We start from the raw sequence: 25,906 nt of genomic DNA on the forward strand, positions 1-25,906 counted from the left end.
GATAGAAATTTTAGCCAGAGTCTCCTTAGATAAGAAATGGTCTAGGATTAGGTAAATACATTTAGCTGCCTAGATTATATCCCCCCTGACTTATTTATAAATGGTTCGGTCTTCCCTACTGACACCACTACTCCCTGATCAAGTCTCCTGAGAATAGCTCAAATTACAGATACACTAGAAAAATCCCAAAGATTGGCAGAGATTTCAATGTGATCCATTGATCTACATTATCCCTATACATTGTCCTGAAGAGTCCCAGTCCCCACTGCCACCGAAGATTACCTTGTACAGTATCAACTCTACCACTCCCAACTAGCTGAAGCTTTCTATTTCTCAGGGCTGCACAATCGGAGCTATCTGGGGGCGAATGACAGGGTAGGATAAAAGCCTATCAGACAAGGCCTGCAGTCTTGGCGCAGCTGATGAGAAGTGATTGAGCCAGCTGCATAAAAGTTAACAACCCATTAAGGGGTCATGGAAAGATAAGGTCAGAAAGACACAGGGGCTGGGAAGGGGTGAAAAAGTACTTCTTTACCATATTCAGAAAAAAGGAGACAAAAGTTTTAAGGCAAATAAGTAATATGAACAAAGGCCTTAACCCATAAGGTTATCTGATAAAGCAAATCTTTTCTGGGATCTGATAATGCATATAGAAGCACCAGAAAATTCAGGCCAGGGCCAGTTGTGTGCACAACTTTAATGATTTTCAAGAATTTTTATTTCCTTCTAAAAGACATGCAAAAAATTTGATCATTCTGAGCAGGAACGAAATGAGTAAATTTTCATTACTAAATATGCTTTAACATTTTTTTTAAAGATTTTATTTATTTATTCATGGAGACAGAGAGAGAGAGAGAGAGAGAGAGAGAGGCAGAGACACTGGTCGAGGGAGAAGCAGGCTCCATGCAGGGAGCCCGACGTGGGACTCGATTCCTGGTCTCCAGGATCGCGCCTCCGGCTGCAGGCGGCACTAAACCGCTAAGCCACCCGGGCTGCCCCTAAAATTTTTTTTTTTTTTCTAAAATTTTTTTTAATTTAAATTCAATTTGCCAACATATAGTATAACACCCAGTGCTCATCCTATCAGGTGCCCTCACTAAATATGCTTAAGTTACTTAATACTTACATAACAATCAGAAATATCATACAGTGTTTCAAAAGAATAAATTGATTTGAATAAAATCACATTAAAATAGGCTCGGCTGTTATTAAATAAATAAAAACAGTCACAGAGCAGTTTATACAATGTTCCTATTAAATTCAAAACAGCTAGTTTAGAACAGGGGGAAATGGTTGTAATGAAGTCCCAGATACCATTTTATGTCCGTAGTTCTGTTACCCACAAATAGAGCTGCACATTTATCTTGATTACTCATAAAAATACCAATGCTCAGGGTCTAACCTAGAGCAATTGAATCACCGTCTCAGAGGAGGAACCTAGATATTATTATAAAGCTCCTCAGGTGATTCTCATATCTATAATTTTTTCAAAAACTAAGATACTGCCTGTATTTAGCTATTACAGATTCTAGAATTCTTGTTTTCTTGCCCTAGTTCGTGGAGCCTATACAACTCCCTTGCTTGGACAGATTGTACATAGCTTATCCATTGTAGGATCTTTAACTACAGGTTATTTTCTCCCTCCTCATTCATTTGTGCCTCTCAGATCAAATGGTCCCCTACTCCATGCCACATGACTGGCTTTGATGCCATCTGCAGAAGGCAAGTGCCCACAACCTGGACAGGATGAAAGGTACCGCAGTGCCTTATCTTCACATCTAATTTCTTACACAGAGAACTTTAGAGGAGATTTCCCAACACAGTGCAGCTAGCTGAGGTGGAAAAAGTGAACAAGATAGTCACAGTCATCCTTTGCCCTTTCTTCTTCCTGAAGGGGCAATCTGTGGTACATTTTTGGAGGTTTTCGTGTATAAGATGGCTTTCCTTATCGACAATAGCCAGATCATGTAAAGAGCCCAGATGTCCATCAACAGATGAATGGAGAAAAAAGTCATAATGTATGTATACAATAGAATACAACTCAGCCATCAAAATGATGAAATCTTGCCCTCGGCAACAATGTGAATGTATCCACAGTGTATTGTATTATGCCAATTGAACCAGTCAGAAAAAGACAATACCATATGATTTCACTCATATGTGGAATTTAAGAAACAAATACATGAACATGGGGGGAAAAGAAAGACAAAGGCAAATCATAAAAGAGATTCTTAACTAGAGTGAACAGACTAAGGGTTGCTGGAGGGAAGGTGCGAGAGGATGAGCTAAATGGGTGATGGGGTGAAGGAGGGCACTTGTAGTGAGTGCTAGGTGTTATATGTGAGTATTGAATCAGCAAATTCTCCTTGATCATTGCCTGAGGCTTTTTTTTTAAGAGAGAGAGAGAGCAAGTGTGTGCAGAGAGGGGCAGAGAGAGGAGAGATGGAATCTTAGACAGGCTCCAAGCTCAGGACAGAGCCTGATGTCGGGCTCCATCTCACAACCCTGAGATTATGACCTGAGCCAAATCAAGAGCTGACGATACTTAACCCACAGGGCCTCCAACCTGCCTCCTGAGACATCTTTTAAAGCCTGGTATATGACAGCAAATCCCTTTGCTTCCTTCTGAAACAGATGGTGCACTGAAGGAATTCAGTCTTCTTTGAAATACTGGTAAATGTGAATTTTTCTTATTCTCTTTTCAACTATATGAGGTTTAAAACAAGCAGACACAATATTCAGTGACTGGGGAGAGCTTCATGCATGAAACCATCTTAGTTGGTTTCCTATGAGTTTAGGTAAAATTGAAGTAAATTGCTATTTTTGTCCAAAGTGGGGAATTTCTTTGCCTAAAATTTATGGGGCAGTGGCACTGGGGAGGCTGCCAACTGCTCTTACTTCTCAATTTTTTCTTCCTTCTCCCTTAATATATCTATTATGCTAAAGGTACAGTCTTCTCCTTCTTATCTTCCCTCTGAGGCAAGTTGAATAATATATTCATTTTGTTCTTCATGAAACTTTCAACTCACACATGGGACATGTGTGTGAGTCCCCTTGTGCTGGACAAGTTCATACACTGAAAACAAAAGGCATGTGAACAGCTGGGATTCACAGGCCGCCTCTCCTGCTCTTAATCTCTGCTCAGGAGAATGTGCAAGACGAGAAATCTAGGGTGGGAGACCTGCAGGGCTGCACAGTAATTTCAACTGTATACTTCAGTTCCTTTTTCCTCAAATGTCCCATATCAGAAGAACTGATCTGCCACAGAAGCCTCAGATGGCATCCATGTCAGTAGTTCAGAGAGCTACTCTAAGAGCAATACTCACTTGACCAGAATAATGGAGCATTTTGTGCACTCGCCACATTGTGTCTTATTGGCATTGAACGGTGCTACCCTCAGAGTTTCTGTCTGAGTGTGAGCTTTTATCACTACTGATAAAAGGAAGATTAGATTAGGGTGGGAAAGGTAAGCCCAAAAGCCAACTGTGAATGCAAACGGCCTTCATATTTGACCCTAAGATCTAAGACTCAGGGATTGTTACTCTCACATTTCCAATATATGTGTGTATATATATATATATATATATATATATATATATATATATATATATTATACAGAAATTGTATATTAGAATATGAAAAATTACGTCAAGATCACTCAGCAGTAATGGGAATTGAATTCAAGTCTTTTAGTTGCCAAAACTCCAGAAACCAGATTGTGAAGGAGGTTAGTTCATCAGGGAAACAATGGCTGATTAAATCTTAGCCTTCCTCAAAACCTCCAGTTGTCACCCATTTCTATTATTTAACTTAAAACTTAAGGCATTGCCCCGGTGGGGTCTCAGTCACGCTTCTGTTAGTCTTCTTCACTTTGTTACAGTTTTATTAACATGGAAATGACATATTACACCCTGTAAATGAAAGGTGCACAACAAGATGACTGGACACACAGAGATATTGAGAAACCATTACACAGTGACCTGGTGTCTCCCCTGCCTACTACACACGTCCCATCCTTCAGCTGGGGACCCAAGGCAGGCTACGCTCATACCCACCTGACAGTTCCTCAAGCAGACCATTGCCCAGGCTTGTGTACAAACAATGGACTCACCATCTTGGTGGTGAGAACAGACAGTGACAGAAGGTCTCCAGCTGGTATCAATTCCTGCTGGGAATTTACACTACAGTTTCATATCATTGCGAGGAATGGAGAGAGGAGGCAAGACAACTGTAGGTGTCATTTCTTACGACTGTCTCAAATCTACAATTATCTCAAGATAAAAAATGGCAATTTAGGCTTTAAGGAGAGTTTTGATCTAACCAGTGTCCGATGAGCCTACGTGCTCCAGTGCTGCACGATATCCAGGTTGTCAGCCGCTACCTGATTGCACTTCCCAAAACTGTTCTCTGCTGGCTCTGATTCTCTTGTCCTTTCCAACTCAATCGCTTGGAAAGCTTACATGTATTTTCTCTATCTTAGGATCTATAATTACTCTTATTACCCTTTCCCATCCTCATTCTTCTCTGCACAGGAGATCAAATTGCCCCAAGCCTCTCACTGTTAGGACACAGAACACACATGACAGCTCAGCATCTTATGTGCCGCGGGCCATCTGTTTTGTGCCACCAGGCTCCTCACCAAGAGGCCAGTGAAGGAGAAGCCTCTGGCAGGTGGGAGTGGCTGAGAAAGACAGATGAGCAACCTAGACACAGTGCCTAGAGCTGAACACCTCCCTGTGTCCACTGCCTTCTCCGTCTCAGGTGGGTGAGGGGACACTGGCAAAGGCAGGCCTGGAGCAGGGCACTGCTGTGAGGGCCGCTCCAGGTCACTCCTCCCTGCAGGAGCTGTTTCTATGTTCTGGGGAAGACCTGGAACTCCCAAGGAAGGGCTTATTTCCTTCCATGCAGCCTGGCTCCCTGTGGGCTGTGCCAAGCCTGGGGAAGGAGCAGCTCCTTCTTGAACATACTAAGAGGATTTATCCCAGGATTGCTCTCACATCCCTAGGAGGCCTTTGGTTCACATACATGTCCTATTGAACTCAGAGTCAGGGGAAGAAAGATGAGGAGACATGGTCTACCATAATTGGGAATATAGGAATTAATTAAGTAATTAATTATGACTCTAGGGGATTGGAGGGGTTCCTTTGCCAGTCAGAAACTCTCCTCTGGAAACAGGAAGTTTGTCCACCTGCCGTATGTCATAAACATGCTAAAATTTCTTTCCACAGACTTGATAAAATGTCTCTTTTCTCATCATGGATCGAAGCTATTTTCATCATCTCTTTGGTGTTTCCTCTTTATTCTGGTGAGTAAAGTTTCCAGTTTTGGGTGAAATATTTCACGGATCTTAGAACATGAAGGAATCCAGGAGGGAGGACCTACTTTCTAGTCTCAAAACCCATAAAGTGATGAGACATACAAATGTCTTTTCAGCTTTCTCTTTTAAGATTTATTTATTTTGAAAGAGAGAGAGAGCATGCCTGAGCTAGGGGTAGAGGCAGAGGGAGAGAATCCCAAGCAGACTCTGAGCTGAATGGGGAGCCTACATGAGGCTCAATCCCAGGACCCCATGATCATGACCTGAGCTGAAATCAAGAGTCACTTGCCTAATTGACTGATCCACCCAAGGAGCCCCACAAATGTCTTTTAAAATTGCATCAGTGGGGGTAACAAGGTGGCTCAGGTACCTTCTGCTTGGGTCCTGATCCCAAGGTTCTTTAATGGAGCCCCTATCACATAGACTTCCTGCTCTTGAGGGAGCCATCTTCTCCCTCTTCCTCTGCCGCTAGACCTGCTTGTGCTCTCTCCTGCTCCCTCCCATCTGTCCAGTAAATAAATAAAATCTTTTTTAAAATAGTAAATAAAATTGAAAAATTGCATCAGTGGATTGCTTTTTCTCATTTCCTACTTTGGACAAGTGGAGACAGGGTTGTGGGTTAAAATTGGCAGCTTATGTGGCTCTTTGTCCATCTGTGACTAAAGAACATGTCCTAAATTGTTTTCTCCCTCCCTTTTTGGATGTCAAATCCATTGTCAATAAATACAAACCTTGGGGAGGAAAGATCTCCTCTGGGTCTGCTGTTGGTTAATATTCTGGCTTCTTCATCACCCACTGAGGTCCAGAAGACAGGCCTTTACTTAAGGGGAGAAACATGTGGACTCCTCTGGTAAAGGTTATCTTGCTTGGAGCTCCAGGTGATCCTTGAATTCCAGAATAAGGCATCTGTATCCTATTGGATAGATGAGGGAACTGATGATTTAAGTACTAATTGATTTCTTCCTATGTAAGTGACATGTTCTAAAGCATGATCTTTTTGGTCTGCAGTGTCCCATCTACAAAAATAAGGAGAAAAACAATGCTATCTTCAAAGAAAGCTTAGGGATTATTAAAAATTGTACATCAAATTATTTTTCACAGAGTGAGAATAATTGGGAATTTCAAAATATTTCCAGATTTGAAGCGTTCTGTGAATTTTTAATTGTGCTAATGACATAAAGACTCGCCCCATTACTTGCAGGATATTGAGTAGCACTTCCCATAGGTTTCTGCTGTTAAGAGATGGATTCTGTTTCCCCAAAGACCACTCTCCTACTCCTCCCCTCTTTGCTCCTCTTTGACTTCCTGGTCCTTTTTCTCTCTTTTCTCCTCCCTCTACCTTCACTCTTCCTCCTACTTCTCCTCCTTCCTTTCCTTCTCTCCTTCTTCTTCTTCTCTTCCTCCTCTCCCTCTTCTTCTTCATTTTTAATGTTGTCATCTGTATTTGTTGGTTGCAGAAACATCTTTACCACCTATTCATGAAATCCTAAATGTGGTAAGTCACTAATGATGGAAGGTGGAAAAAATAAAATACTTACTCTTTTATTGTAAATTGTAACAGCAAAATTTCAAACAAATGTAAAACAGAGAGATCTTTTAAAACAGTGTTATTATTACATGAAAGTCAGGAAATGTAAACTAAGCAGCAACATAAAACCATTTGTCATTATCTAGACAACTTAATAACCCACATGTTCCATTACACAAAAATGCAGATAATGGGCACAACATGTCGACAATTATCTGAGAGACGTCAAATGGTGTTTACAGTAGAAGTGTTCATTTTAGCAAAGCAAAAGGAACAAACGAACCAACCAAAATATACACTTTAATGGTGGACCAAATATGATAATTTCCATCTATGCACATAGAGGTGAAAATTGAAGGACAGATTGAAGTATCTGAATAAGCAGATCACAGAGAAATTTCAGAAACAGATGATCTCAGTATGCACACATATTGTTTATTTAGGTAAATTGCCAACACCATCAATACAAAACAAATTGTATTTATATCTATATGTTTATTCATAGACATACACACATACCTAGTGAAATTATCAAGAATGATAAGGGAATGATAACTACAAAACTTCTGCTTCATGACTTCTTCTAGAATTTGAAAGAGAAAGATGTGAAGGGAAGTGAGGATGGTGGTCACTAAATTAGGAAAACACAGTCAGGTAGTTTTATGACCTTTTGAAAAGTAATAGGTTTATAAAGACAATTTAATAACATCTTATTTTTTAAGGGGCTTGAGTGTTGATTTTACAGATGTTAGTGTTATAGATGTTACCTTTGAAAACTACATATTAGACAATATTTTACCAATTTTGACACATAGCCTTTCATGTGAAGATAGAGAAAATTTTAGAGTTTCATTTTGTTATACCTCTGTTTAGAAGCCAAACTGTGAAAAACATCCACCTGGGCAAAATGATTGCACCACAGATTTATATCCAGTCTGTGCAAGCAATGGAAACACTTATGGCAATCTATGTGCTTTCTGCACCGAAAAGAGGTGAGCACACAACAATACATTTTTGCTCTTCAAAAGTCGGAAGAAACCATCACAAAGTGATGGCAAAAGCCATGTGGCTGGTAACCTGGGCACAACAGCTATAGACAGTAACTATTAGATGTCTGTAAATATTTAGGAGTCACTCCTGAACCCTGCCCCTAAGTTCTTCTTTCTGAAAGTCATTTTGAATTTGAGCTCTTGCCAAAATTGTGCTTGTTACTGTGCAAAGGCAGAAATCAATTCATGAGACTTAATGGTGAATTCCTAAAGGCAGACCAGCAACCAGCATGATGGGATTCCTAAGCCCAGGTACAGAATGACAGATCTCTGGTGGCCATCATCCCCCTTGCAGACCTCTCCTTGCAGGGGGCATCATCATGCAAGGCCCTGAACCGACCTTTGCCACTGGAAATCCATCCTAATGGGCCCACTTGGTCTAGAAAGGAACTCCTCTGTGGTCCATTTGTCTCATGAACTCCATGGTAGACTCCAAATATCTTCCTTGGCCAGCAGGGCATTCTCAAACACTCCCTTCAAATCTCCCTTCCCATCCCCTTCACTCTGAAGGAGCTTGGAGGCTAGTGCTCTGGCCAGGGCTTCCCACCTCCCTCCTCACTTTACTCACAGATGTTTCCTTACCCAAGTCTCTGCACATTTAATCCCCCACATTGGCCTTCATTTCCAGAGAACCATTAAGACAATATCCAATATCTCCTCTTTCAGATCGGGGTAGGTCCCCAGAGTGAATCAGAACAGAGCAGGTGGGAAGAGTCAAGTAGCCCCATAGGGAAGAGATAGGTGCCACAGCCTAGGAGCTAGTGGAGCCCAGCTGCTTCTGGAAGTGGAGCACAGCTTCCCCATGATGCTCCAAGTTCAAATCCTCCCTGTTGAGAAGTGCTTTGGTATCATCATGTTTCATACCCGGCCAATATTCTGCATGAATATTACGTACATTTCTGCACCAGAGAAATGGACCCAATTTGTGCAGCCAATGGTCAAATTTATATTAGTGAATTTGTTGTCTACAGTGAGATGACCCAGGGGGTGTCGCAGACTGCTTTTCTAAGGAAAATTTTTATTTTCAGGTAATTTTGGATTTTCAGAAAAATTTAAGAGATAGTACCAATTTTCCAGGTTTTTTATCCAGTTTCTGCTAGGGATAACACCTTATAGAACCCTGGCACAATTCTCAAACCTGAAAAATTAATGTTGGTATATCACTGTTAACTGTCATAAAGAATTTATTTGAATTTCACCAGTTTGCCATTAGCATCTTCCTTATGTTTTGTTAAATGTAACACACTTTATTTCTTCCCTACAACTCTTTAATTTCCTTTCTCTCTCCCTCCCTCCCTCCCTCCCTCCCTCCCTCCCTGTCTCCCTCTCTTGCTTTCTCTACAGTAAGAGTGGTGAGAAATTTACTTTCTTACATTTTGGTGCTTGTTGAATATTGACCACACTGCCCTTCGATGTGTCATCACATTTTATGACACATTCCATGGACGATTAGGATATCATTCTCAATCAGAGCCTGAAATCATAAATGACCAGATGTGTCCTGTGAACAGAAGATAAAATAGAGAGCATTTACGTAGTCTTCCCAACTCTAAGTTCCTGTGATTCAGGGTTTTTAATTCTCTATGTTCAATTATTCAATGATAATTTGAAACACTAATGTCCTAATTGCATGTTTCATCACATGGAAAGTTGTATGACTTAAAATAATAAAAATTTCATTCATTAAAATGTTTAATGATTGTCATCTTTATTATTAAAATAACCTTTCTGTAACTGGGTAGTGAGTTAAGATATGTGCAGACTTTGGCAAAGTAAAATCAATCTATTCAGAAGTAAACAAGTAATATGTTACCGGGGTGCTTAAGAAAAGTACAGATTGTTGAATCCATTCTGACCTAAACAATCAAATGTTCCAAGAAAGGGGATTGGGAAATGGAATTCTAGAAACACCCCAGGCTAGTGTGATGATCATGAAAGCTAGGTAGTACAAACTTCACAAAGGAGTTAATTAGTAAGAGCTTAAATCTTATAAGGGAATGAATTAAAGAATGTACTGAAAGATATTGTAAGGGTTCTAAGGTTTGGGAAATATTTATTGTATTATTTACTTTCCCACAAATAAGTCAAGAGGTAAGTGAGTGATCAAATGCCAGGTGGCACTAGGGTATTCATTTGTGGCGAAAGTCTGATGCTTTTCCACTTCTTTCCATCTCCCAACTAACAAGAGGTAGCTTTTAGCAGTGGCTCAATGCTCCTTTAAAGCTCGAGTCTAATGACAGTGGTGTCGCTTGGACTACTGGAAGATAAGTATCAATCTGCCATAGATCATATATCAACTATGCTCATTATTGATTAAAAACTCTTTTACCCATTTTTATTGAAGTGTGTGGTCTATGTAGGGGCTATTTCTTTGTGTAAAATCTCCAGGATTAATTCTTTTTTTTTTCTTACTTTATTTTCTTACACAGTAAAGTCCAGGATTAATTCTTAAAGAAAATATCAATTGGAGTGTTCGTTTCTTTGAGTCTTAATGTAAAAAGGCATTCAGCCAGTTTCCTGACCTTTTTCCTTATAGAAATTTTGTATAAAAATTGTTTTCAGAAAGCAGATAAAAATCAAAATGAGGTCACCTGACACCCATACAGATGGCTACTATCGAGGAAGCAGAAAGTCACAAGTATTGGCAAAGATGTGCGGAAATAGCAAGGCTTGTGCTCTGTTGGTGGAATATAAAAAGGTACAGCCATTGTAGAAAACACCCTGGTGATTCCTTAAAACATTATGAAGGGAATTATCCTATGATCTAGCAATTTCACTTCTGGGTAGGCACACAGAAGAATTGAAAGCAGGGACTCGAGCAGATACTTGCTTACCCCTGTTAAAGCAGCATTGTTCACAACAGCCAAAAGGGAGAAGCAACCCAAGGGACCATAGTGGGTGAGACAAGAAACAACATGATACAGACACATCCAGGGATATTAGTGAGGACGGGAATGCTGACACTGGCTACAAAATGGACAATCATGGAAAATAGTGGCGAAGTGGAATAAGCCAGTCATGAAAGAACAAGTACAGTGTGATTCCACTTACGTGAGGTATCTAGTGAAGTCGGATTCATAAACTCTGAAAGTGGAAGGGTGGTTTCCAGAGGCTGCATGAAGGAGGAATGGGGACTTACTGTTTAATGAGTATGGAGTTTGAGTTTGGAAAGACAGAAAAAGTTCTAATGATGGATATTTGTGAAAGTTGCACAGCCCTGTGAAGGTACTTAATCACAACTGTATGGGACACTTAAAATGAGTTGTAATGGTAAAATTTTTGTTATATACATTTTATTTGCCGGAATGAAAAATCCTGCAACATTTTTTAAATTTCTTAAAGGAAACAAACTATAGGGACTGGGGCAGTCAGGGCTGGGATCCAGACCTCCTGTAGTTCTTTACCCAGAAACTCAGCTAATGAGGGTTAACCAGCTCTCTCATTTCAGGGAGAGAGTTTCAGACATCACTGCTGTACAGACAGGCACTCTTGCACAGACATCATCCTTGCACAGACTCCACTGTCACGAACACATCAGCTTTGCACACACCTCTCTTTGGCACAGACATCACTGTTGCACACTGAATAAGAGAATGGGCTCTGGTGGACATGTGGATTTGCACTCTGGGTGCACAATGAACCTGCAGTGTCAAGTTCTTTAACTTCCCGAATCATCAGTTTCCCCACGTGTAGAGCGGAGAGTTGAGAAAACTGCAAGACATCGTCACAGGGGCACGCTTCTACACGTAGAGTAGCTTTACTTTTTTAATGATCGACCAATTGATTGATTTGAGATAGAGCATGCAATCGCGGGAAGGGTAGGGAGAGGGAGAGAGGATCTAGGCAGACACTGTCCTGAGCCACAAACCCAAGAGCCTGGGATGATGACCCTGAGATCCCCAGCCTAAGACCCCAACCTGAGCAGAAACCAAGAGTCCAACCCTTACCAACTGTGCCACCCTTGTAGCCCCACAAGGTAGCTCTTATTAAAGAAGGTAAGTTCTTTCCGACAGCTCAGCTTTATGATGACTGCTGTTCCATCTTAACTGCTAACCAATAGTGCCACTCTGGAGATGTGCCTATTTCACATCTTAGTAAAATTAGCTTGTTCCTTATTTTCTCAGCTTAGCTGACATTTTTCATTTTAACTGAAGACAACTTCATCAAGCCTTTGCGTTCATACCTAGTCAGCTTCCTGCACACACTTATACATACCCACACTTTCCTCTTATCATGCACCTACGTCCCCACTGCCCAGGGCACCCTTTCCAGATGTCAACTAAGGAGAGAAAGAAGTCTCACCCTCCACTGACCCTCCAATACCTCTTGAGAGGAAATGAAATCCGACCTAATACAGTGGTCTGGTAGGCAAAGAAGAAACTGTGACCCGATTTGTTAGTGCTCACGGGAGGCCCCTCCCCAGTAATTAGCTCTGTTCTCCCACAACCTAAGATGTGTCTTCAGCCTCTGAACATCCACTCTAGCCAGCTGACGTGTGCCTAACTAAGAGGCTGGGGAGCCACCACTCTCAGCCCAGCAGCTGTGCTGTCAAGATTTCTGTCATGAACCATCACCTATAGTGTGTGTTTTCACATCAACAACAACAGCATCAACAACAATATAGGCACTTGGCAGGCAGGAGTCAGGAGAAGACTGGCCTGAGTCTCGGGACCAAGAGGACTGGCCTGGCCCAGTGGAACCACAGAACCTGTGGCCTTGAGCCCAAGTCGCTAGTGTCCAGGGCCTGAGAGGCGGGGGAGAAGGGACTCTCATGTTGTACTCCTGCTGCGCTCCTGGGAACCAAGCCTGGGGCAGCTGAGCCCATCCCAGCTGCCTGGGACTCACTCCCAGGGGATCTTTGTTCTCTCCCAGCCACCCCATCCCCATCCTCCTTCCCAGTCCTGATGAAGAGGAAATCAGCTTGCCCCTCAGGGTGCCATCTGGCAAGACAGTGATCTGGAGGAGATTCCAGGTAGGTAGGCAGGGGTGGCCAACATTTGCTGAGTTCCTGCCCCCTGGAGGGGGTCACACTTCACAGGAGCACATTCTCTTCTCACCAGAGCTTCTGTCACCTTGTCCCTCCTTTCTGATTGGGTTCCAACTACATGACCCTTAGTTCAGCACTGCTCCCACAGCTCTTAGATCATCTGCTCTGGCTTCCTTCTTTCCTTCCTTCCTTTCTTCCTTCATTGTCTTTGTGCTCCAGTTTGGGTGATATCTACTGACCCTTCTCTAAGTTTCCTGTTGAGTAAAGTCTCCTATTGACCCAGTAAGTTAGTTGTCTTTCACCATGATTTTCGTCTCTAGCATTTCTATTTTGTCCCTTCTAGTAGTTTCTATCTCTATATTGATAGCCTTCGTATGGTCACGGCTTTTGTCCATCTTTTGTCCTAGAGAGTTAAGGTAATTGTAACAAATATTTCAGTCCTTTTTGATGATTCTAACATCTGAGGCATATCTGAGCTCAAGTCTATTGAGTGCTTTGTCTCTTGACCATGTGATATTTTTCTTTGCCACTTTGGGAGTGTCAGAATTTTCAGGACAGTAAACACTAAGGTAACTAGTTTCCTGTTTGATTGTGTGAATAACTCTTCCTTGTCTAGGCCTCTACTGGGAGGAATGGGGGCAATCTAGTCAGCAGTTACGTGGTTTGTATTGGTTGCAGCTACTTACCCGCAGTACACCTCAGCCTTCAAATTCCTCTGCCGTTACCTTGCAAGGAGACCCGGGCTTGGGCTATCAGGGAAGGATTCTCATTGTTCTGTTCCTTTTCAGCCTTTGGCTTTGCCTGTGAGCCCGAACCTCAGGGAGATGCACATGCCTCACTTTCGTCTCTTCCCCGCCACCAGTAGACTGCTGTCATTTATTACTCCGTTTTTGCCATCCTGGGGCCGGGAAGTGGGGAGACACATTCTGCTGTCCATATTCAGGCCCCATCTTAAGCAGGCATGATAGACCTTGCTCTCAGGTGGGGGGCTGTGGCATGCCCCCTTCCATCCCCTAAGGGCAGAAGACCTTTCCCTGTCTCTTCCCCAGAAATAGTGTTGGGTTTTTCCTCTTCCCTTTTTACAGTTACAACGGATCTTCACCTCTGCCAGGGTGAGTGTTTGCTGCCCTTTCCTCAGCAGCTAGGGCTTTGCTCTGTGAGGAAAAACAGGAGAAGAGTCAGCTTTTGCCCTTCCTGCAGTAGTGGCTGCCCAGGTCCCTGGCTCAAAAGAGGGGCTCTCCACAGTCTCCTGCCTTACCTCTTAGCTCTCTCACGGTGAGGCCCACGGAAAAAAAGAAAGACGCCTGCTAGCTAGCGTGATCTCTCCTGTGTCTGTAGCTTCCAAGTGTCCTATAGTCACCTGCTCCTTCACACACAGCCCTTAGCAACTCATTTTAAAATTTACCCAAATTTTCAGATCATCTTTTATAAAGTCCATCATTTCATCCTATCCTTCTCTGCTCCAGGTAAACAAGACCCAACTCTCCTGGAAGAACCTATCTTCCCTTCGATTTCTGCCTACCTGGTTGACCTGCAGCTTCAAGTTTGAGAAATTCAAGAAAAATGATGGTTTTGTAGATTAGTCAGATTTTTTTTTGTTGCAAAGGTAAAATTGCCCCTCTTTCCCGCTTTCTACATCCTAAGCGGAAACCACTAGTCTACAGCCAGGGTGCTACAAGGATCAACCACGTTTATATTCAATTATCCAAGAATTAAGGCAGAAATAGGGGTAGAGAAAGTGACAAGCAGCTAGGATCTAAAATTGTCCAATGAGGACACCTGCGTGGCTCAGTTTGTTAAGCCTCTGCCTTCTGCTCAGGTCATGATTCCAGTGTCCTGGGATCAAGCCCCACATTAGGCCCCTGATCATGATCTTTCTCTCAAATAAATAAAATATTTTAAAAGAATAAAAAAGTATCCAATGAGAGAGTTTCTCAAAAAGCTGAAAACAGAATTACCATATGACCCAGCCATCTCACTCCTAGGTATATTCCCAAAAAGCAGGGACTCAGATACTTGTACACCAATGTTCACTGCAGCATTTTCATAATAGCCTAAAGGTGGAGACTGCTCAGAGGTCCACAGATGAGGGGATAAAAAACATGTGCTATATACACACAATGCAATACTGCTCATCCGTAAAGAGGAAGATGCTCTGATACATCCTACAACTGGATGAGCCTTGAAGATGTTATGCTAAGTGACATAAGCCAGACAAAAGGCAAATATGGTAGGATTCCACTCTGAGAAATATCTAGCAGAGGCAAATTCATAGGGAGAGAACATGGATTAGAGGTTACCAACGGGCTGGAGGGAGGCGGGATTGTGGATATGTGGCTTAATGATTACAAAGGTTCTATTTCCAGCAACTAAGAAATATTGGAAGTTGAAACTGGCACAGCTTTGTGAATGTGACTCAGGCCACTGAGCTGTGCATCCTAAATGGTTAAAAAGGCAAAATATGGTTATGTATTTTACCACAACTTTAAATATTAATAGTTCTATTTCAAAAAGTGTTGAATTATACATTGTTTTATGGAAATAGAGCTCACATGCAATGTTATATTAGTTTCAGGTGTCCAATGTAATGAATTCATAATCCTTTACACTAAGCTACACTCACGAGGTTCGGCTAAGTCACCATCTGTCACCAGACACATTATTACAACATTAGTGACTATATATTCTGTGCTGTACTTTTCATCGCCATGACTTACTTTTTCTGTAACTGGTTGTACCTCTTAATCCCTCCATCTATTTCACCTATCCTCTCAGTTCCCTCCCTTCTGGCAACCAACAGTTTGTCTTCTGCATTTATGATTCTTTTTGTTTTTTATTTGTTTGGGGGATAAAGATGGGATTTGGGGGTGATAAAGACACACACACACATACACACACACATACACACAGAGAGAATATTACTCAGCCATCAAAAAGAATGCCATCTTGCCTTTTGTGACATCATGAATTGTACATTTAATCAGGGAACTCCATGCTATGGAAATTGTATACCTCAATAACATGGTTGTAAAGAAGATAGAAAGCAAATGAGTGGGAGTGGGGAAAAATTAGAGAGGAAGACAAACCATGAGAGACTCCTAACTCTGGGAAACAAAGCGTTGTGGAAGGGGAGGTGGGGAGATGGGGTAACTGGGTGACAGGCACTAAGGAGGGCACCTGATGGGATGAGCACAGGAGTTATATGTTGGCAAATTGAATTTATTTTTTTCCTTTTTTTAATAATAAATTTATTTTTATTGGTGTTCAATTTGCCAACATACAGAATAACACCCAGTGCTCATCCCGTCAAGTGCCCTCCTCAGTGCCCGTCACCCATTCACCGCCCCCCCCGCCCTCCTCCCCTTCCACCACACCTAGTTCTTTTCCCAGAGTTAGGAGTCTTCATGTTCTGTCTCCCTTTCTGATATTTCCTACCCATTTCTTCTCCCTTCCCTTCTATTCCCTTTCACTATTATTTGTATTCCCCAAATGAATGTGAAATGGTGCAGCCACTCTGCAAAATTGTGTGGAGGTTCCTCAAAGAGTTAAAAATAGACCTGCCCTATGACCCGGCAAATTGAATTTAAATAAAAAAATTTAAAAAAAAAAAAAAGAAAGAAAATGAATGAGACTGTCCCAATGGTAACAATGGATATAATGGCAGTGAGGCAGTTATAGTAGAGCTGGGGGTTGGAGAAGTGAGGGAGGATATTGATTTGGTAGCTACATCACCTAGAAAACCCACCACATAGAAAGCTCTGGCCCTAGACTATATCTAACCAACTGAATGAGGACCAGAAAGATATTACTAAAAGAGATAAAAGTCTCTTCTCATGACAAAGTTCACTCTAAGTCCAAAATTCAGAAAATCAAAGAAGTTATAATTATCCAACTCTCCCACCTGCCCCACTTCAGGGAAATCCTATTCCCACATTTGTGAGGCAGGGGATAGAGGTGCCCAAGTCCCACACCATGAGGCAGTGGAAATAAATATAAGATCCTACTGCCATCTCCTCTATCCAGACCAGACCCCCCTTCCTGGGCCTCGTCTCTTTGTAGAGAACTCACTATCACCAAAAAAAAAAAAAAAAAAAAAAGAAAAAAAGAAAGAAAGACTCACTTTATTCCCACTTATCCTGTCCTTTCCATTCCATCTCCACAGTTTCAGTCAATTCCAACCTGGACAGCAATTTCCTAACCAGTGGCCTTGTGTGTCAACTCCCTCCCTCCCTCCTGCATCAGTGATAGCATTCACCCCAAACATGAATTTATGCCAATTTTTCCCAACAAGCACCCACCTGCTCAATAAGTGCTCATTCTAGGTAAAAATTGGGTCTTGCTGTATAAACATTACTCCAAGACAATTTCCAAATCTCCACCTTCCAACAAATTGCTGTTTCTTAATCCTCTCATATACAGACATTCTGGAGCTGTCACTACCCACATTGGTGCCAGAGTGGCCTCTCTTTAATAAGGATAGAATCCTGAGCCTCTCCTCATTAAAGGAGGAGCCTCCTCCTTCACTCACTTCCCATTGTCCCTGGCATAGCCCACATAATTTATTTATCATGGTGCTAAGATTTCTGCATAAAGTTCCTAATTATCCACCCTCACCTCCCACCACTTGACACTGAAACACTGAACTTCTCCTTATAGTTCCCTAAGAAATCAAAGTTGTGGAGGGAGAAGAGTGTTGAGGAGAAATACCAGTCCAAGGATGCATAGCTGGATGGGAAAACCTCCTGGCAACAAGAACTGATTGCTCAGGCAGTAGGCAGTCTTCCAAAAGCCCTGAGAACTCTTGCTTCAAAGAATACCCTATGGGAAGAAAGTGGAGGAGAAGAGAATTTACCCACTAGATGCCAACTCCTACTAATCAATAGATTTCCTAAAAAGGCTTGATCACCCTGCATTTCTGGATCATATACTTCCTGAGTCTCAGCAAGAGAGGAGGAAGCCAGGGATGGGAAACAAAAGCTGTATCATGATGCAGGCATGAGGCAAGATGCTGTCAGCTGGTGCCGGTACTGGTGGTGGTGCCAGGGCCCAGTGAAGACAGTCCCACACATACAGAATGGGTCTCCACAGAGGAGCTGAGGAAGAACAAGTGGTCAGTGTCTGTGGATGGACTTACCAGAGGCCAAGAAGATCTGTGGTGACACCAAAGACTTGTTTGACACAGCAACATTTTGTGATCACTTTCCATGTTATTTAATAGTTGCCTAGAATTGTTGTATAGATGAAGTATAACTTACAAATTATGGCATCCAGAATAATGCTCCCCACCCACCCAGAGATGCCACATCCCAATTCCTGGAGCCTGTAAATATGTTTACTACTCAAAGGGAAATTGAGGTTTCAGATGAAATCAAGGTTGCTAATCAGTTCCCCTAATATAGAGAGGTGATCTAGGTGGGCCCAGTGGAATCACAAGCATCTTTAAAAGTGGAAGAGTCGGTGTCAGAGCGATACACTGTGAGAAAAACCCCACTAGATATTGCTGGCTTTGAGGCTCCACGTGGGCTAGAAGTCAAGAAACACAGGTGACCTCTGGAAGCTAGAAATGACAAGAAAATAGATTCTCCTCTAGAGCTTCCAGAAAGGAATGCAGCCTTGCTGTGCCTTGATTTGAGTCCAGTGAGACCTCCCATCAGACTTCTGACCTACAGAACTATAAAACAATATATCTGTGTTGTGTTAAACCACTGTGATATGTTATAGTAGCAAGGGGAAACTAATAGGCTTACTTAATTATTTGGGGGGATTTAGACCACTTTCAATTTTTTCTCATTACAGAATGATAAAGCAATGGAACTCCTTACAGATAAATTTTTCTACACCTCACAATCTTTTTAAATTTATGGAAATGGTTTTTTAGTTCAAAGATTGTGCATAATTTAATAACACTTATGTCGCCTTCCAGAAAGACAGTAACAATTTGAAATAACTGTCAACACATGAGAATTTCCAACAACAGAGTCCTTTTTGTGTTTTTTTATTTTCAGCTGAATAGTGCCTAAATGTTTTAAACTGCATTCATATTATCAATAATCTGTGTTGTGTGCTTATGTATTCCTCCATAGTCTAGGAATAGAGCATCCATCCTTATATCTTCTTGAGAAATTACTTGTTCAAATTCTCTAATCTTTTTTCTTCTCAGGTGTTCATCTTACTACATTGTAAAAATATCCATCTATGTCACATTTATTGAAAATGTTTGCATTTTGGGGCACCTGCGTGGTTCAGTTGGTTGAATGTCCAACTCTTTGGTTTTGGTTCAGGTTATGATCTCTCAGTTTTGATCAAGCCCCACATCAGTCTCTGTGTTCAGCACAGAGTCTACTTCAGACTCCCTCTGCCCCTTCCCTCTTGCTCTCTCTCTCAAATTAATTAATTAAATACTTTTTTAAAAAGAGGAAAGTTTGCAATTTGATTTTGTGATTTATGTTTTAAGGTACAGAAGCCTTAACTCTTTATAATTAAATCTATCAGTATTTTATTTTTTGATATCTAAATTCTTTAATGTCATATTTCAAAGTCTCTCATTTCTACACAGATATAAACATTCATCTGTATCTTCATTTAGTGCCTTTATAGTTGAATGGTGTGAATTCAGAATCGCCCTTCAGTTTTTCCTTGATGATTGATTACCCGACAGCCACAACAATGAGTGTATCACCTATATATCCTTTCTCCACCAGAAAGAGGAGGTTCAAAGATGATATTTCCAAATAATTTCTGATATATACTTAAATACTCAGCTTTTTAAAATGAACTCATATTTGAAAGTGAAAAAATTGTCAAAAGAAGAGTTTTCTGTCACACGCTCTTAATTTACCACAGTCTCCGCAGCCTCACATTTCCCTTTTAAGGTAGAAGAGGTCTAAGCCCAGAGGAAATGACCTTATCTGCAAGACAAGTAAGTAACCACCACACCATCGCTAAAATAAGGTTATGTTTCTCAGTAATAAGACACCAAGATCTTCAGCAGCATAGCAGAGAAAGAAAAAGACAGAAAAAAACCCACGCCCTTTGTGTCTTATTCTTCATCACTAATGTCAATACCTGAAAGGAATTGGTCTCCCTATGTAGGTAATAGCTCCATGAAAATCCATGTCCTTTCACTTCCCTACCTCCTTACATCTCTAATTCCTGGAAGTAAGACATTCTCTCATATGCTTTTTAGTTTCACTCACGAGAAAATAAAATTCCATATTGTTTCCATTTATGTTTAACATTGTGTAAAAATAAATAAGAAATAAGAATTTAATTTCCAATAGTTTGAGGGGTTTTTCAATTGGTAGCATTTAATGAACCTCCCTCTACATGGCTTCAAGCTACCAGGGGGCAGGCCCCCTATGCACCCTTCATCTCTCCTCAGCTCTTCCACTGAAGAGTTTGGCCTGCATGATGACGAGCTGTTTGGGGAGCTTTCCTTTTCCCAGAGCTTTGTGGTAGCCCAATCGTACCACATCAATGATAGGAGTAGCTCCAGTCTTATTTTTGGCAGCATGTCCTTGAATCTGCTCACTGATGAAGGTCCACAGTTTATCAAGGTTGACAGGCAGAAGCTCTGGCCCCTCTTTAAGTGTCAATGTCTCATACAAACTTTTTCAAAGTAACCTGGGTGATATTTGTCTAAGTTGATCCTGTGGTGATGCATACCACCAACATTACCCTGGCCTCTTGGGTGCTTCCAATGCTTGCCAACATGGCCTTGGCCATGGCTCACGTGGTCTTGACATTTTCAAGTCTTCCTCAGTCTGGATAGCATGTTGGCAGTCCAGACAAAAGAGAGCTAATTTCCAGTAGTTTCTAATGTGACCATTTGTCTTTGCTATCAAAAAGGCATATTGACTTTTTAAGGCGAAAATGTGCCCTTCTTGTCTAAGGTAAAATATGAACACATTAACTATATCTTATGACTCTCCTAAATTCAGGTCAGATCTACAGAGCCAGGTCTATCAGTTAACAATCATCAAAGCCACTAAGTTGAGGATGGACAGATGACTTAGTAACTGGACCTCTCAGTCATATAAATATGACTGAATAGTCACAGCTCTCAGATAAATCTTCAAACTTTTGGTTTCAGAACGTGTTCATGTTTGCTTCCAGTGGTGGGGATGGTGAAGAAAGCAGTAACATCCGTGTAAAATAATCCAGTCCAAATACACATTTATTTGCCAACATTTAATGAAACTTACAATTAGTATGGCAGTATTCTATGTGACTTATATACATTAATATTTCATCTTTTTAGGTATCATTGTTATCAGCTCCATTTTACATATGAGGAAACTAAGAAGCATAGAGAGGTTAATTAAATTTACTGACGTCATCTACTAGTAGGACTGGGATCCAAACCCAGAGTTCATGCTCATTACCACACACACACACTATGCTGTCTAGAGCTCAAAGATATCTTCAGAGCTAGGATTCTTAACAGTGAGATCCATGAGCTCCTTCAAGGCCATGGACAGACATCAAGAAGTCTGTGAATTTCCCAAAAACAGTATGCAAGTATTTGGGTATATATATATGTGTGTGTGTGTGTGTGTGTGTGTGTGTGTGTGTGTGTGTGTGTGTGTCTAGACTTTACCAGATTCTCAAAGGGCTCTGTACTTCAAAAACAAATCAAAAAAATGGGGAAAAAAGGTTAAAGAGCCACTACTTTAGGAAAACAGCACTTCACAATGAAAAGTTGATGTGGAGTTGGGTTAGAACACTGCATTGCCATTTATTAGTTGTATGAACTTGGGCATGTTAGCTGCCCTATCTAAATTTAATGGTCCTTACTTCTACAGGGGAATCACAACACCTACTTTGCATTATAGTTAACGTCAGTCTAGAGCTAACCAGTGCCTGGGAAAACATAGAGAGTGTTATTACTATTGTTACTGTAGTTGTTGATTGTTTTCCTTAATATAACTTACTAAACTATCAGTCCAAATTAGAATCTTTCCATGAAATATTGTGAGATTTTTAACATCAACAACGTTGTACTGAACATTGGGTACTGATACTGAGACAATACAGCTTATAGTAGGAAAAGAACAGACTAGCAATGGCAGAAAGAAGAGAATATGATTTCTCTCCAATCTGTGCTGTGTGATGTAATCTTTAATCTTTTTGTGTTTTGAGCTTTAAGAAAAGAGATTTTGTTGCCTGATGCTTCCTACCTCCCATGGGTAGGAAGGAGATGGATACTGTATTAACGGTGCTTTGAATTCTTGGCAAAGAGAAGCATTGTTTTAATTCAAGATTCTGTTATCCAGAGATATCGTGGAAAATTGTAGAAGCTACAAAAAAGTGAAACTGAACTATTACAAGAATAGCAAGTCAAGCTGGGGCTTTAAAAATACCACGTTGCTAACACTTTTCATTTTAAGGACTAGGTAAGTGTCAAGCCTGGATTCCAAAGGCATTGACACATGATAACTCATGCAGCTGTGTTCACCATTTCTCTATGAGCCACCTATGTCAGTCTCATAATCCCAGACTGTCTGCCTTTTACTTACATCTACCTGAACCTGAAGTCTCCTGCCCTGCCTGCTAACATCTCATATTTCTTTCAATCTCCTTCCAAAATAAATAAGTAAATAAATCAGCATTCTTCGTGAAGACTTTCCAGGCTCCCTACCAACTGGATTTGCTATGTCTCTGAATTCTTTCCATTCCTCATTTATACTCCCAAGGCACTCAGCACACTGTCCAATATTGTAGTCATTTGTGTATTTGTCCACAGTTTTGTCTTTTGTGTCTTCCTATTATGCAGCTCTTTAAAGGGAAGGACTATGTTTTCTTCATCTTTGCAGAAGTCATCCAAAAAAAGTTGTGGAATAATGGCACAGATAAAAAATGAATTTCTGTCTAAATTGCTCAGGAAAAAGGTCCTGCTGTGATTTCAGGCTTTCAGGCTCTAAGATTAGAAGTACAAGCAAAAGTATGCTTAATGGATTTGCTTTTTGCCCTTCCCTGCTGGGGACATTAATTAACGTGTGTTGTTGGGCTGCAACATATATTTTATAGCCACACTCCTATTTTAGCTCATCTGTCTTGCCTTGTTTTCTGTATATATAACAACAACTAAAGGGGAAAGAGAAAAATAAATAAAAGCCACTGAAAACTGATAGCTTTATGATGCTCAAGGTGTACCATTCATTGTCTTCAGGGCAGAACCAGATGATTCAGTGATCTGGGCTCACACAGGCTCAAGAGACCAAAGCAGTGGGGTTTATTTCTTTATAGATCACTCAGACTCTCCTGGGCAAAACTGTGAAATCTCCAGCCATGTTGACAATCATGCCCAGGAATTACCTGGAAGGAGGGAAGTAAAGGGAGGAAGAAGAAGGAGGGAAACTCATTGTCCCCATGAGCCCTCTATTCCCAGCCAGAACACCCAGGATGTAACCTAGAGCCCCAAAGGTCACTTTTTCTTTTTTCCTGGGGTTAAGATGCAAAAGTGCATTGGGGCACCTGTGTGACTCAGTGGTTGAGCATCTGCCTTTGGCTCAGGTCGTCATCCTAGGATCCTGGGATGCAGTCCCACATCAGGCTCGCCACGAGGAGCCTGCTTCTCCCTCTGCCTATATCTCTGCCTCTCTCTGTGTGTCTCTCATGAATAAATAAATAAAATCTTAAAAAAAAGAAATATAAATGTGCCTTAACTTAGTCAGGTACCTGTGTAACTCATAAGACATTTTTTCAACTATAATAATCTAAGCAGGCTCTCAATATCTTAGCTGCTGAATCAGACAGTGAGGGGAAGATGGGACTTCACTCTGGATGCCTTTCCATTTTTGCAGTATCTTGTGAGTGATTACACAAAGAAATGAAACCTCATCTCACACAAGATGCTACACAGCTCTAATCAAAGGGCTGGAAACCTGTGTAGCAGATTTGGTCTGAGACACTGACTGTTGGCCACTACCTGCTATCACCTGTAAGTATTCTGAACTCTTGACATTCTCAGGGCACTTTGAGGAACTGCAGGGAGAGGGACTGTCAAAAGGACTCTGAAGTTTAAAGCCAAAAATGACTAATCTCCATGAGACAGGAAAAGGAAGAGGGTCATTTCACAAAACATAAACAGGCCGAAGGCATAAAGGTGAGACAACAGAGAATAGTCTGGTGGGGCTGCAGAGAGGCAGAGACAGGGGAAAGGGAAAGCAACACGTTAAACTGGAAAGAAAATGCAGTCTAAAAGGATTATAAGAGTTTGTGAATATTCTCAAGTTCATGTTCCCTAAAAATATGGTTTTGTGTGATGAATGAATGGCAATTACCTATTGGTGCTGTGGTTCACAGTCATTGAAGGGGATCTTCAACTCCTTCAAACTTCGCACTTTTTTCAAGAATTATTTTGACTTGCACCTGAAACTAGTTTTTCTGTCAAGGTCCTCACAGCCAAGGTTGGCCAGTGTGAAAGCACAGGTAAGAAGCACAGTTGTGACCCAGCACTATTGCTAGAGATGTTCTCAGTAGCTATTGGGAAAAGTCCTACTAGGATAGGACCTGTCAATCCAAATGGTGAACTCACCTGCAGTCAAGTCAAACTTGGCTTGTTGAAGCTTGCTCAGCAAGGGAAGCTCTATACTGAGGACCCACGGGGTGGCTCAGTAAGTGGGAGTTGGATGGGTCTTATCATGGGATTTAGGCGTGTGTCAGGCAGCTTGGGGGAGGGTTTGCCTTAAACTGAGTGTTGTCAAGAAGTGGGATAGTTCTGACTGGGCATCCTCATGAATCTTACTTACCTAGAAGTCAGAAAGAATAGAGAGAGACCATATTTAACTAGCAGTAGTGACTCATTTTAGTCAGTGGTCACTTCTGTGATGAACCCATTGAGCTTGTTTTTGCCTTTGCTCACACATGACTGCAGAGTTTTGCTCTTGGTTTTGCTCGCCTTGTCTGATATTGGTGATCTTTCAGAGGGTTTATGATCAGCAGGAAAAATCAAGATCCAGCTGTGAGTGCCATTCTGCTTTTCTCTTCCACTAGAGATACATAGTACTTTGGTCGTGCCCTAAAAGCACTCTCACACTAGTGGGAGAGACAAATAAGTGGATAGCTCTGATTTTTTTCTCATCAGTGGCAGTGATAACCAAGAAGGTAGTCAGGGAAGTTTTTTTAGAGAATATCTTCTAGAGAAGATAAGCAAGAAAAAGGGAGGAAAAGAGCTTCCAGGCAGGAAGAGCAGAGTGGCTAAGAAGAGTCTTTCTGGAAAATTTATTCGGAAGAAGTAGGAGAGAAAAGAGAATTCTCATGAGATTTGAGAAATAGGGAACACAGAACAGAGGACCATGGAACCAAGCATTGGAGAAAGAGGGGACACAGAACAGAGGACCATGGGGCCAAGCATTGGAAACCGTGGTAAGATTTGAACTTTATGGGGAAGGAAACAGGAAAGTATTCTAAGCCGGACAGTGATTTGAACAGACTGGTTTTTAGACTTGATTGTCTGGCTGCCCTGCACAGAGAAGAATAGAGAAGGCAGGGTTGGAAGGCAGAGTGTGAATATAAGGTTCACATTCGTCCAAAGGGAATTGATACAGAACTTGTCCAGCAGGAGGTAAGAGAGAACTCAGGGGATCCACACAACTCCAGCATCAAGAGGAAATAGAAAGCCCCAGAGCTCTCCCCTCACATTCGCTGCCCCCTGACACTTACATCATGACTCCCCACACTATCTTCCAGGACATCAGGGGGGACCTTTCTGTCAGGGCAACCCCTCCTCCCCATGCTTTAATCCCTGTTGAGCATCCTGGGCAGTGAAAGGCAACTCCCCTCTCCCCACACTCCCTCCCACCCCCCCAACCCCCCTTCCTTCTCTGCTGCATTTTTCTCCCTATCAGTTACCTCTGATATACTTTTGATGGTGTTTGTTTGTCTGTCTCCCTCACTGCAATGTAAGCTCCACAGAATGAGTATTTTTGTCTTTTTAGGTCTATGTCCTCCACACTTAGAGTAATACGTGGTATATCTAGGCTCTCAATAAATATTTCCTGAATAATTTTTCATAAGGGTCA

General features: G+C 41.5%; 2 protein-coding genes and 1 pseudogene across 2 annotated transcripts; 2 read left to right on the plus strand and 1 right to left on the minus strand.

Annotated features, from left to right (window-relative positions):
- Positions 1–4,775: 4,775 nt before the first annotated feature.
- LOC144314077 (ovomucoid-like) lies at positions 4,776–9,590 on the plus strand. Its single transcript, XM_077897793.1, has 5 exons — positions 4,776–4,825; positions 5,229–5,305; positions 6,775–6,812; positions 7,719–7,837; positions 9,239–9,590. The coding sequence occupies exons 2-5, from the start codon at positions 5,239–5,241 to the stop codon at positions 9,282–9,284; spliced, it is 270 nt and encodes an 89-aa protein (XP_077753919.1). The 5' UTR covers positions 4,776–4,825; positions 5,229–5,238; the 3' UTR covers positions 9,285–9,590.
- Positions 9,591–9,773: 183 nt separating this feature from the next.
- Positions 9,774–14,735, plus strand: LOC144314074 (uncharacterized). Its single transcript, XM_077897790.1, has 4 exons — positions 9,774–10,592; positions 12,767–12,866; positions 13,967–13,993; positions 14,348–14,735. Exons 1-4 carry the CDS (start codon positions 10,501–10,503, stop codon positions 14,462–14,464), a joined length of 336 nt encoding a protein of 111 aa, XP_077753916.1. The 5' UTR covers positions 9,774–10,500; the 3' UTR covers positions 14,465–14,735.
- Positions 14,736–20,213: 5,478 nt separating this feature from the next.
- Positions 20,214–20,655, minus strand: LOC144313417 (large ribosomal subunit protein uL15 pseudogene; annotated as a pseudogene).
- Between the last annotated feature and the right edge of the window lie 5,251 nt (positions 20,656–25,906).

Source organism: Canis aureus, chromosome 5 (genome assembly GCF_053574225.1).
Source record: "Canis aureus isolate CA01 chromosome 5, VMU_Caureus_v.1.0, whole genome shotgun sequence".
Taxonomy (NCBI): Eukaryota; Metazoa; Chordata; class Mammalia; order Carnivora; family Canidae; genus Canis; species Canis aureus.

Coding starts and splice junctions, on each gene's coding strand:
- LOC144314077 (XM_077897793.1), top strand. CDS start 5,239: ATGTCTCTTTTCTCATCATGGATCGAAGCTATTTTCATCATCTCTTTG. Junction 6,813..7,718: donor TTCATGAAATCCTAAATGTG/GTAAGTCACTAA, acceptor ACCTCTGTTTAG/AAGCCAAACTGTGAAAAACA. Junction 7,838..9,238: donor GCTTTCTGCACCGAAAAGAG/GTGAGCACACAA, acceptor CTTTCTCTACAG/TAAGAGTGGTGAGAAATTTA.
- LOC144314074 (XM_077897790.1), top strand. CDS start 10,501: ATGGCTACTATCGAGGAAGCAGAAAGTCACAAGTATTGGCAAAGATGT. Junction 12,867..13,966: donor TGATCTGGAGGAGATTCCAG/GTAGGTAGGCAG, acceptor CCCTTTTTACAG/TTACAACGGATCTTCACCTC. Junction 13,994..14,347: donor GGATCTTCACCTCTGCCAGG/GTGAGTGTTTGC, acceptor TCTCTGCTCCAG/GTAAACAAGACCCAACTCTC.